At 41.8% G+C, this 12425-nt stretch overlaps 1 protein-coding gene across 1 annotated transcript in view; it reads left to right on the top strand.

The window, feature by feature from the left end:
* Nucleotides 1–11566: 11566 nt before the first annotated feature.
* HERC2 (HECT and RLD domain containing E3 ubiquitin protein ligase 2) overlaps nt 11567–12425 on the top strand; it is a 242029-nt gene continuing 241170 nt past the window's right edge. Inside the window, exon 1 of the mRNA XM_068968361.1 lies at nt 11567–11638. Coding sequence (XP_068824462.1) covers nt 11567–11638 — 72 coding nt within the window. The remainder of the gene's footprint in view (nt 11639–12425) is intronic.

The following is a 12425-nucleotide window of genomic DNA, read 5'->3' as shown; positions in this document are numbered from 1 at the left end:
AGTACTCCAAGATTGTCTCTCAGATTTGGAATTCCAGGTGTCTAGGTTCCAAGTATGAGCAACTATTTTCAGGTTACAAAGGCTTTCTTACTCTATCATTGCTTTAGCTCTCAGTTTCTATTTTGCGTTATATCTAGAAATATTATTGAGGTTTTAAAGGTGAAGTCGCTCAGTCGTGTCCGACTCTTTGCGACCCCGTGGATGGTAACCTACTAGGCTTCTCCGTCCATGGGATTCTCCAAGCAAGAATACTGGAGTGGATTGCCATTTCGTTCTCCAGGGGATCTTCCCAACCCAGGGATCAAAACCAGGCCTCCCGCATTGGAGGCAGCTGCTTTAACCTCTGAGCCACCAGGGAAGCCTTGGTTATATTTAGACTGTAATATAATTTCTAATATCTCTAGGTGTTTTTAAGTGGTAAGTTTTTTTCCCTCAGAAACTATATTTCCAGAAATAAAATTTTTCCAGTTAACTAAAAAAAAAAGTTTACACTTCACTTTTTTGCAGTGAAGTCTTATTATATTTTGGAGTAGGAAATGCAACCCACTCCAGTATTCTTGCCTAGATAATTCCAGGGACAGAGCAGCCTGGTAGGCTACAGTCTATGGGGTTGCAAAGAGTCAGACATGACTGAGCATGCATGCACTTATTATATTCACTTATTTTTAGAGTACAATTTAACCTTTATATGTTTAGAAAACTAGAAAATACAGATAAGCATAACTAAGAAAATAATCACATCTTTTTTCATTGCTCAAATTTTATCACTATTAATCTCTTAGAATGTACATTCCCAGATCTTTTTCAATGTGTGCATCCACATACACACACTATTTTGCAAAATATTTTCATCCTGTACATTGTTTTTCAATTTGTTTTTTCCCCATCAATGATATTCACTTTTTAAACATCAGTATATATCCACATAATTTAAAACCCAGATCTATTCAGATTTATCTTATTATCCTTCAAATGACTTTTAAATGGAAATTGTCTAAAGTATTCAACTCAGGACTCTGCATTTATATTTGGTCTCTTAAATCACATAAGTATCTCAATTCTCTTTTTATCTAATTCAGACCCTTTCTTCACACCATTGACTTGTTGATGAGACTAGGTCAGATTACTTGTGATGATTTCAACTTGTATCTCTAATACCTATGTGTCCTGTAACTCAAAAGTTATGAGTCTAAAGACTTGATAGATTTAATGAAAACATTTAAAAAGAAAAGATTTAATGAAAGTATGCTGCTGCTGCTGCTGCTGCTAAGTCACTTCAGTCGTGTCCGACTCTGTGCGACCCCATAGACGGCAGCCCACCAGGCTCCCCAGTCCCTGGGATTCTCCAGGCAAGCACACTGGAGTGGGTTGCCATTTCCTTCTCCAATGCATGAAAGTGAAAAGTGAAAGTGAAGTCGCTCAGTTGTATCCGACTCTTCGCGACCCCATGGACTGCAGCCTACCAGGCTCCTTCGTCCATAGCATTTTCGAGGCAAGAGTGCTGGAGTGGGGTGCCATTGCCTTCTCCGAATGAAAGCATAGATTTAATGAAAAATTCTAATTTTTTTAAAAACTAGTGTGTATCAGGGGTAATATTGAATATTTTGTATTATGTCAGAAGACTCAAAATATCTAGTTGACCTTTCATCAGAGTTACTAACAGTGGTCACAGGATTAGGGTGATATCATTCAGGACAATTAACGTTTTCCCCTTGTGACTAGAAAGCCTTTTGGGTAGCATTACTATAGGACATCAATCATTCACCTAATGGTTTTACTACGAGTTGCCTGAGTCACCGTTATTAGGATTTGCAAAACAGTGCTTCCCTAACTTTGTCATTACTTCTACATTTGTTATACAATCCAATAATTGTTATGTAGAGGAGGAGAATGCTAGAGGATCTCACATCAGCAACTTAATGTTCCAGCTCAGAACAGATGTATGCCACTTCTACCCATTACCTACTGGTATGATTCTACCTCACTTCAGGAGGAAATACAGTCTTCATGTATGCTTGGAAACAAAGAGGAACTGTCTCTGGTGCTATGGGTGGTTATTAGTTACAGACTGCATGACACCTCACACACATAGTCTCTGACCGACGGAACATTTCAAGAGCTAGGCAAGTGAGACTCTCTTATTACAAGTAAAGGAACTGAGGTTAAACAGCTTCCATGAGTTCACATAGAAGCAGCTAACTCAGAATTCAAACCTCTATGATTCTATAGCACATACAGGAATCTTCTGGTGGGATAAATTACCTTTTTTTCTCCTTTGTCTTTGGGGTCTCCTTCAGCTCCGAATAAGTAACTGGAGCTAGAATGAGGCCAAGGGGAATGATGATGATGATGATAACGATGATGATAATGGCTAACGTAAATTAAGATCTTACTAGGCACTGGGATTTCTTTGGAAGGAATGATGCTAAAGCTGAAACTCCAGTACTTTGGCCACCTCATGAGAAGAGTTGACTCATTGGAAAAGACTCTGATGCTGGGAGGGATTGGGGGCAGGGGGAGAAGGGAACGACTGAGGATGAGATGGCTGGATGGCATCACTGACTCAATGGACGTGAGTCTGAGTGAACTCTGGGAGTTGGTGATGGGCAGGGAGGCCTGGTGTGCTGCAATTCATGGGGTCGAGAAGAGTCGGACACGACTGAGCGACTGAACTGAACTGAATTGAGGCACTGTTCTAGGCACATTGTATCAGTTATGTCGATCCTCAAAGTAACTCTATGAAGCGGATACTTTTATTATCCTTATTTAAAAATAAGACTAGGGACTTCTCTGGGAGTCCAGTGGTTAAAACTCTGTGCTTCCAATGCAATGGGTGCAGTTCACTCCCTGGTCAGGAAACTAGGATCCCATATGCTGTGTGGCATGATGAAGAAAATATTAAAATGGACAATTAAATAAAATGAGACTAAATGACTTGCCAAAAGTCACATAGCTAATGAGAAGCAGAAACAAAATTTAACAGAGATGGCCTGTCTGCAAAGCTCTTCCTCTTAATTATTGGAAACTTGACCAATCAAAAAGGTAAAGAAATTGTAAATAGACTTGTTATATGAGTGCCTACCCAACTCATGAATCTTATTTGAAAATACATCAAACCTATAGCTTCTGCTGAAGGACTGGATCTAAGTAGGTGTTTTATATCATATGGCTCTCCTCTTGGCTCTGATGATTGACCCAAGGATGGATAACTTCCTCAAGAGTGAGTGACCCTCTCCATTGCCTGGAAATAGTCAAGGAGGTTTCCTTTCTTGGACACTGTGAGTTGGGGTGTGGAGTCAGATGTTGATGAGATTTTGAGCTATGTATAAATAGAGGAAAACCAGCTAAGTTTCTAAGGAAAAATCTTTCCAAGTAGGGAGAACAATAAGGGCAAAGGCCTTGGGACAGAAACACATTTGGCATGTTAAAGCAGCAGGAAGACCAGGGTGCCTGGAATGAAGTGGGTAGAGAAGAAAGTGGAAGGAAGAAAGCACAGAGTCGGGAGTAACCAGGTATAGCTTGCAGACATGATAGTGATCTTGAATTTTATTCAAAGTATGATGAGAAGCCATTAGAGGGTTTGGTTAGGGAGAGAGAATCTGAAGCATATTTGAAAAGCATCATGAGGTTGCTTGGGTGGAAAACAGATGATGGGGCACAAAAATGGAAGTAGGGGGAGGAGTTACGAGCATCTTGCGTAGGTCCAGGTGAGACATTAAGATGTTGTGGACCATGTTGTTGTGAAGATGATGTGAAATGATCTAACTCAAGATCGAGCCAATGAGATTTTTTCTTGGGTTGGATGTTGCACATGAGAGAAAGAGGGGAGTTATGGATGATTCCAAAGTTTTTGGCCTGAGCAACTGGGTGAAATGTAGCCTGCTTACTGAGAAGAATATGAGGTGGGGAGGGGAGAGCCTATATTCACTTTTGGACATGCTAAATTTGAGATACATATTATTCTTCCAAATGGGTAATTGGATGTAGGCCTGGAATTTAGAACTGGAAATCTATAAATCTTATTTCCTCAATTCTGAGGTACATATTTTCCATATTTTAATACTCTGAAATAAGGATGCATCCTGTTATCAATGGATGTCAGACAAGTGGAAATTGTGATTCAGTTATGATATCTTCTTTGACACCTTTTAGTAAAATCAAGAAAATAATGACATCAAGGCATATTAGATTTGATGAAAGATGTCAAACTTGGAAGTTATTAGCATATTAAAAGTCATAGGATTAGATGACATTACCCAAGGAATAAGCATTCATAAAGAAAAGAGATGAGGAATAAGCTTGGGTCATTCCAATATAGAAAGGTCAGGAAAATAAGGAGCCTGATGAAGAATTTCCAGCCATGTAGGAAGAAACATGGGTAAATGTGAAGAACAAATTTCAATAATGAAGATGTGAGCAACTATGAACTTACTGCTGCTGCTGCTGCTAAGTCGCGTCAGTCGTGTCTGACTCTGTGCGACCCCACAGATGGCAGCCTATCAGGCTCCCCCATCCCTGGGATTCTTCAGGCAAGAACATTGGAGTGGGTTGGCATTTCCTTCTCCAATGCATGAAAGTGAAAAGTGAAAGTGAAGTTACTTAGTCGTGTCCAACTCTTAGCGACCCCACGGACTGCAGACTACCCGGCTTCTCCATCCATGGGATCTTCCAGGTGAGAGTACTGGAGTGGGTTGCTATTGCCTTCTCCGATGAACTTACTGGGAGTTCACAAATGGTGAGGATTGATGACTGATATGAGATTTGGCCAAGTGAAGGTCATTTGTAACCTCTCTAAGAGTGTACTGGTAAGTGGTGGGAACAAAGCCTGACTGGTGTGGCCAAGTGAGGATGGGATGGAGAAATGAAGGTAGAAAGTAGAGACCACTTGAAAAAAACCTTGCTATACAAAAAGTGAGAGAGAATTGAGAAAGTTTCTGAAGGGACATGCAGAATTCAAAGGAGGGTCTTTAAAGCTAGGATCCAGGCCTATTTATAAGTTGATAGAACAAATACAGCAGAGAGGGAAAGATGGAGGGTAGGGGAGGCAAGGACTAATTCCTGAATGGATAGCTGAGGACGTGGATCCAGAGCCCTAGCAGGGGGATTGTCTACCTATAAGACATGGGAAGCTTTATCTACAGTAACAGAAGAAAGAAAGAAACTACAGACAGAAATTATGATGGTAATTTTCATGGCGAGAAGTTTCACCAGTTAGAGTGCTTCTGAGTGCAGTAATATCTGGTTGTTAATTTTTTCTACCCTTAGTAAGTCTTGGGGTGAATGGGCTGAAGATTGGTGAGTGGTACATGTACGTCTTCTATGATCGCCTACCATCCCTCCACTCTGCTACCCCCGCTGGCTGGTTTTTCATTCTTTTATTTTTGGCTGCACTGGTCTTCCTTGCTGTGTGCAGGCTTTCTCTAGTTGTGGCAAGCAAGGGCTGTTGTTCATTGTGGTGCAAGAGCTTCTCATCCAGTGGCTTCTCTTGTTGTGGGGCACAGGCTCCAGGTGCCTGGGCTTCATTAGTTGTGGCCTGTGGGCTCAGGAGCTGTGGCACATGGGCTTAGTTGCTCCAAGGCATGTGGAATCCTCCCAGATCAGGGATTGAACCCATGTGCCCTGCATTGGCAGGCAGGTTCTTATGCCCCATGCCACCAGGGAAGTCCTATCTGGCTTTTCATCCTCAGGCCTGTTGTATTCTGGGTACCAGGAGCACCAGGCGAATGTAAAGAACTATTGAGTGGATGCTCGGTAGAAACCTCAGGAATTCAGCCACATTCCAAGTGAGTGCAGCAGAGTCATCCAGTGCTGAGGTTTCCCAGGGAAGTACAATCGAGGGAAAGGGGTGCAAGTGGTTAGAGATTATGGACAAGTGATATTCTGGGCTGCAAAATCTAACTTGGCGAAAAAAAAAAAAAAGTGAGAATGTGACTCAGGACTCCTAAAGGGGTTGAAGATCATTGGCATAGTTACTAGAGGAAGTGAACTAGAAAGACAAGATATGGTGATCAAAGAGTCAGAGGCCCACAGTTGTGATCTTCAAGGAGATTTGGTGAATGGAACTGATCAGGGTGGTTAATGGCTCAGGTGGAGCAGGAAGAAAGGGCGGTCCTGAGAGGTTAGGGAACTGGATGAGTGATTCCTGTTCTTCAGCGAACATGAGAGGTGATGAAAAGGAGTGTGGATTATCGCAGTCAGAAGCAGATGATAGTATCGTCTTATAGTAAGGGCTTCCCTTATGGCTCAGTTTGTAAAGAATCTGCCTGCAATGCAGGAGACCCTGGTTTGATTCCTGACTGGGGAAGATCCCCAGGAGAAGGGATAGGCTACCTATTCCAGTATTCTTGGGCTTTCCTTGTGGCTCAGCTGGTAAAGAATCTGCCTGCAATGCAGGAGACCTGGGTTGGGAAGATCCCCTGGAGAAGGGAAAGGCTACCCACTCCAGTATTCTGGCCTGAAGAATTCCATGGACTGTACAGTCCATGGAGTTGCAGAGAGTCGGACACAGCTGAGCAACTTTCACTTTCAAAGAAGTTTGGGTTTTTGTTTTGTTTTCTTAAGTGAAGCAGAAGGAAAAACAGTTTTAAAGTGTCAGGAACAACTTCATGCCCTAAGATGTACGTACGTGAGAGAATAAAAAGTGACTGATTTTTTCCACAGGGGACAACAAATTTTTCATTAGAATAGTAATATGAAGAGAATATTAAAAAATCAATTGAAGATGTTGTGGATGATAGTCTATAAGTTCCAAAGGGTTTAGGTGTGGGAAACAGATGAGAAGTAGGAACCTAAATTACATTAGGGGTAAGCAAAGCTTTAAGTTTATTCAACTTGCCTATTTGTTGCTGTTGTTGCTTGTGCTTTTGGTGTCATTATCTAAGAAATCATTGCTAAATTCAATGTCATGAAGGTGAAGTTTTCTCCCATGTGTTTTTCTAAGAGTTTTATAACTTCTAGTTCTTACTTTTAGATTTGATTAATTTTGAGTTAATTTTTATATATGGTATATATATAAGGCAAGGGTCCAACTTCATTCTTTTGCATGTGGGTATCCAGTTTTCCCAGAATCGTTTACAGAAAAGGCTGTCCTTTCATTATTGAATAGTCTTGTCAGAAATCAATTGACCAGATATATGAATGTTTCTTCTGTATTCTAATCCATTGATATATTTTTTTTATCCTTTTGGAAGTATTAAAGTTTTGTTTACTATAGTTTTATAGTAGGTTTTCATATCAGAAGGTGTGAGTCCTCCACCTTTGCTCTTTTACAAGACTGTTTTGACTTGCATGCAGGTTTTCATAAGTGTCCATTATCAGATTGAGTTCTCTTTCTAGTTTGCTGAGAGTTTTTATAATGAAATGTTGGATTTCATCAAAAGTGTTATTTTTTTGCTGTTGAGATAGAAAAGGCAGAGGAACCAGAGATCAAATTGCCAATCCACTGGATCACTGAAAAAGCAAGAGAGTTCCAGAAAAACATCTATTTCTGCTTTATTGACTACGCCAAAGCCTTTGACTGTGTGGATCACAATAAACTGTGGAACATTCTGAAAGAGGTGGGAATACCAGACCACCTGACCTGCCTCTTGAGAAACCTATATGCAGGTCAGGAAGCAACAGTTAGAACTGGACATGGAACAACAGACTGGTTCCAAATAGGAAAATGAGTACGTCAAGGCTGTATATTGTCACCCTGCTTATTTAACTTCTATGCAGAGTACATCATGAGAAACGCTGGGCTGGAAGAAGCACAAGCTGGAATCAAGATTGACAGGAGAACTATCAATAACCTCAGATATGCAGATGACACCACCCTTATGGCAGAAAGTGAAGAGGAACTAAAAAGCTTCTTGATGAAAGTGAAAGAGGAGAGTGAAAAAGTTGGCTTAAAGCTCAACATTCAGAAAATGAAGATCATGGGATCTGGTCCCATCACTCATGGGAAATAGATGGGGAAACAGTGGAAACAGTGTCAGACTTTATTTTTTGGGGCCCCAAATCACTGCAGATGCTGACTGCAGCCATAAAATTAAAAGACACTTACTCCTTGGAAGAAAAGTTATGACCAACCTAGATAGCATATTGAAAAGCAGAGACATTACTTTGCCAACTAAGGTCCATCTAGTCAAGGCTATGGTTTTTCCTGTGGTCATGTAAGGATGTGAGAGTTGGACTGTGAAGAAAGCTGAGCGCTGAAGAATTGATGCTTTTGAACTGTGGTGTTGGAGAAGACTCTTGAGAGTCCCTTGGACTGCAAGGAGATCCAACCAGTCCATTCTGGAGATCAGCCTTGGGATTTCTTTGGAGGGAATGATGCTGAAGCTGAAACTCCAGTACTTTGGCCACCTCATGAGAAGAGTTGACTCATTGGAAAAGACTCTGATGCTGAGAGGGATTGAGGGCAGGAGGAGAAGGGGACGACAGAGGATGAGCTGGCTGGACGGCATCACACTCGATGGACGTGAGTCTGAGTGAACTCTGGGAGTTGGTGATGGACAGGGAGGCCTGGTGTGCTGTGATTCATGGGGTCGCAAAGAGTCAGACACGACTGAGCGACTGAACTGAATTTAACTGGAGATCATCTCATGGTGAATTACTCCACTTAGTTAAGCTGTGTTATTCTTTCTGTATGTTGGTAGAATCCATTTGCAAAAAGTTGTCTAAAACTTTTTTGCATCTAGTAATATGTTTGCATATTGGTCTTTTAAGTTTTCTTGTAATGCCTTTTTCTGGTTTTGTTATTAGGATAATGTTAGGCTTATATAAAGAAAATGTTTAGTACTCTTCAATTTCTTGGAAGAGCGTGTGTTATTTCTTTATTAAATATTTAGTAGAACCAGAATCCACCAATAAAACAATTTGGTCCTGGAGGTTTCTTTTTTGTAAGGTTTTTTAACTGTGAATTTAATTTAACAGGTATAGTGCTATTCAGGTTATCAATTTCTTTTTGAGTGAGTATAGTAGTGTACAACTTTCATGGAATTAACCCATTTCATATAAATGGTCAAATTTGTATGTATACAATTGTTTCAGGTAGAGGGAAAGTGAAACTGAAGTCGCTCAGTCCTGTCCGAGTCTGTGACCGGTGGACTGTAGCTCCTCCGTCCATAGGATTCTCCAGGCAAGAATACTGGAGTGGGTTGCCATTTCCTTCTCCAGGGGATCTTCCCGACCCAGGGATTGAACCCAGGTCTCCCACATTGCAGGCAGACGGTTTAACGTCTGCACCACCAGGAAAGCCCTTAAATACAAGAATACAGTCTCAGAAAACCTCCTATAGAGAGGGAGGGAGGTAGAGGGAACCCCTTTTCAAAAGTTCATTTTACTCCACGTTACTTTTATAAAAAGGCCTATATTACTACCCGTTTTCGCTAACCAAAAGAAATCCCAGAGAATTTTTGCTTTTATGAAAAAGAGGCAGAGTGATAATAGGGTTCAGCATTTGTTTTGCTTGAGCTGCTACAGAGGTAGACTGCACCCCAAGCAGCAAATGGCACTATGGAGCTCCTTCTCTGGGAACGAAATTCAGCATCTCAGCATCAAGGCACTGGAACTTTGGATTGCTTGAGTATCTGAGCTTTGTGGTGTAGTCTCAGTAGCTGTAGCCCATCAGGCTTCTCTGTCCATGGGATTTTCCCGGCAAGAATACTGGAGTGGGTTGCCATTTACTCCTCCAGGGTATCTTCCCGATCCAGAAATTGAAACTGCGGTTCCTGCGTCTTCTGCTGTACAGTAAAGGGACTGAGTTATACATATATACGCATTCTTTTTCACATTCTTTTCCATTATGGTTATCACATGGCCTGTATCTTTTAATGATTTGTAGTTAAGTACATTATGATCTGAGAACATACTTTACATAAATTTGTTTCGCACTTCTTAAGAATTAGTTTTTCGGCTACTGGTTGTGGAACTAAAAGCTCTCACTTCCTTTTCCGATTGATTCCCCTGCCACCAGCTGCTCCACGTATTCTGCCCAGGGTTTCAGCAGCATTCAGTGCAACAAGCAGGAAGAGGCTCTTGGAGACCCCAATCTCATTTTTAGCCCCAGCGCCCGTCCTGGCCGCACGTTCCTATACTAGTCCGGTGTCTTAGAAGTCCACCACATTGGCTGGCTTTCCGAGAGCGCAGTGCGAAATCCGGGTCAGGAGCGCGTGCGTGTGTGCGTGCATACGGCGGAAATCCCGCCTCTCGGCGTCTTCGGTTGGCCCTGACCGCAAACGGGTGAGCTTAAGGAAGAAGACTAGCAGGATAGAAGGAAACTGGAGAATCGGGAGGAGGGGCGAGGAGGTTCCTCTTTCCCATTGGGTGGGCCCGCGGAGACGCCTCAATGCAATTGGCTGAGCATCGTGGGCCTCAGCCCCGCGTCGACCCGCCCCTCCGGCCGCAAGAGACGCCGGGATTGCGAGCACCGGCGGAGCCAGTGGTGGCTGGTCTGTGTTAGCACGAGCGGGAGCTAGGCAGCTGGGGACCTGTGCCGTACTGTCTTCGTACTCCGGGCGGCGGGGGTGCAGCGAGGGCGGCCGGCCGCTGAGGCGGTGCGGGCCGGGGCCGGGCCAAGCCGGGCCACGGCGGGCGTTGGCACAGCCGCTGGGCCCAGGCCTGGGCTCACAGCCTACGGCGCGCGTCTCAGTCTGTCTTTTCATTTCTAAGTGATTATTGTTTTGGATTTTTCTGCAGACGTGAATTTTGATTAATTTATTTCACGCACCAGTTGCTGCTCTGAGGTAAAGAGGATAATGCATGCTGGTGTCATTTGTCGTGGAGACGTGGGGTTCCTGCAGTTTGTGTGTTAACCTTTTGGATTTAAGGGAAGGAAATGACATTGTTATTTGGTCTCTGTGACCGTCCATTCTCAAGGTCTCGCCCATGTGGTATAGACGCGGGCGAGCCCCGTCTGTGAGTCTCTTACCTGGACTCGAAGTAGGCTTTTTCCTCCCTCCCTCCCTCTTTCTCCCTCCTCCTCTCAGTCCCCTCTCCCCAGTGCTCTTCTTCTCCATTTCTGTTCTTTTTGCTGCATTAAACCTTGCGGGAGGGACTTTATAAAATTCTGAAGAGGTTTAGGTCTTCAATATTTCTGTTTTACTTGCAGGTTAAAACATTTTTTTAGTGGGGTATAATTGATTTACGGTGGTGTTTGTGTTCGTTTCAGGTGTACACAAAGTGAATCAGCTAGGCATATACACATGTGCAGTCTATTTTTAGATTCTTTTCCTATACAGGCCATTACAGTATTGAGTAGAGTTCCCTGTGCTTTACAGTAGGTCCTTATTAATTGTCTATTTTATATGTATTACTCAATCCCAATCTCCCAATTTATCACCCCTGTCACCTCATAAGTTTATTTTCTATACCTATAACTTGCGGTTCTGTAGACAAGTTCATTTATAGCTTTAAGATTACACATGTAAGCAATATATGATACTTGTTTTCCTCTGAGTTCACTCAGTATCAGAATCTCTAGGTCCATCTATGTTGCTGCAAATGGCATTGTTTTGGTCTTTTTTATGGTTGAGTAATATTCCTTGCTTGCAGGTTTCACGACTGGGAGGAAATCAGGGGAAAGATGCCTTCTGATTCTTTTTGTTTGGCTGCTCAGACTCGACTTGACTCCAAATGGTTGAAAACAGATATACAGGTGGGGTTTTGACAGCCTTTTTTCTCTTGTGTTCCTACCTACATAGTTACATTTCTGGTTAACCCTTTCTTAAGGTTATATAAGGGTATGCAGATCTGATCTTGCCATATTAGAGAAGCAGGTTTATTTTCTGTAACTCAAAATGTACTTTTTATTGTTCTTTTCATAGAGTGTGTGTAGCTACATTTTAATTAGTTATTTATAAATGTAAGAAACGAGATAAAGTTATGCAAATTTTTTTTTTTTTTAAAACGTCTGTATCATTCTTAGCCATACCTTGGTGACAGATTAGTGATACTTTTTGAGATGTTCAGTTAATTATGTGGGAGAGAAGTGACATACGGTAATTTAATTGTGTCCTGCAGAAACTCAGCTCATTTTTATGGGATTCTGTGTTTGTGTTTCTGGAGAGATGAGTTCAGTTGAGCTGTTTTTTTTTTATTTGTCACTGTTCTTAAGAGGAGTGCTTAGATTTTTGTATCAAGAGCATGTGAAAACAAAATGTTAACCATAGATTTTCTAATATTATTTTTTAAGGTAATTGCATACTTGCTGCGAAATTATCAATAAACAGTAACAGTAATATTTCTGGAGTCTATTTTTTAATCCTATTAGTTTTGTTTGCAGATGGAAAAACTGCTTTTGTAACTTGGTAGTGCCCTCAGAAATTGCTGAAATAATTTTGCAGGGTGTTTGTGTTCTTTACCTCTTCCCTGAGGTTAACTATTTTAAGTATTTCTCAAGTAATCTTAACTTTGTTTAAATACAGTCTTCTGAACTGTATGAT

The sequence above is a fragment of the Capricornis sumatraensis genome, chromosome 3 (assembly GCF_032405125.1).
Source record: "Capricornis sumatraensis isolate serow.1 chromosome 3, serow.2, whole genome shotgun sequence".
NCBI classification, from domain to species: Eukaryota; Metazoa; Chordata; class Mammalia; order Artiodactyla; family Bovidae; genus Capricornis; species Capricornis sumatraensis.
This window is presented reverse-complemented; position numbering and strand designations above follow the sequence as displayed.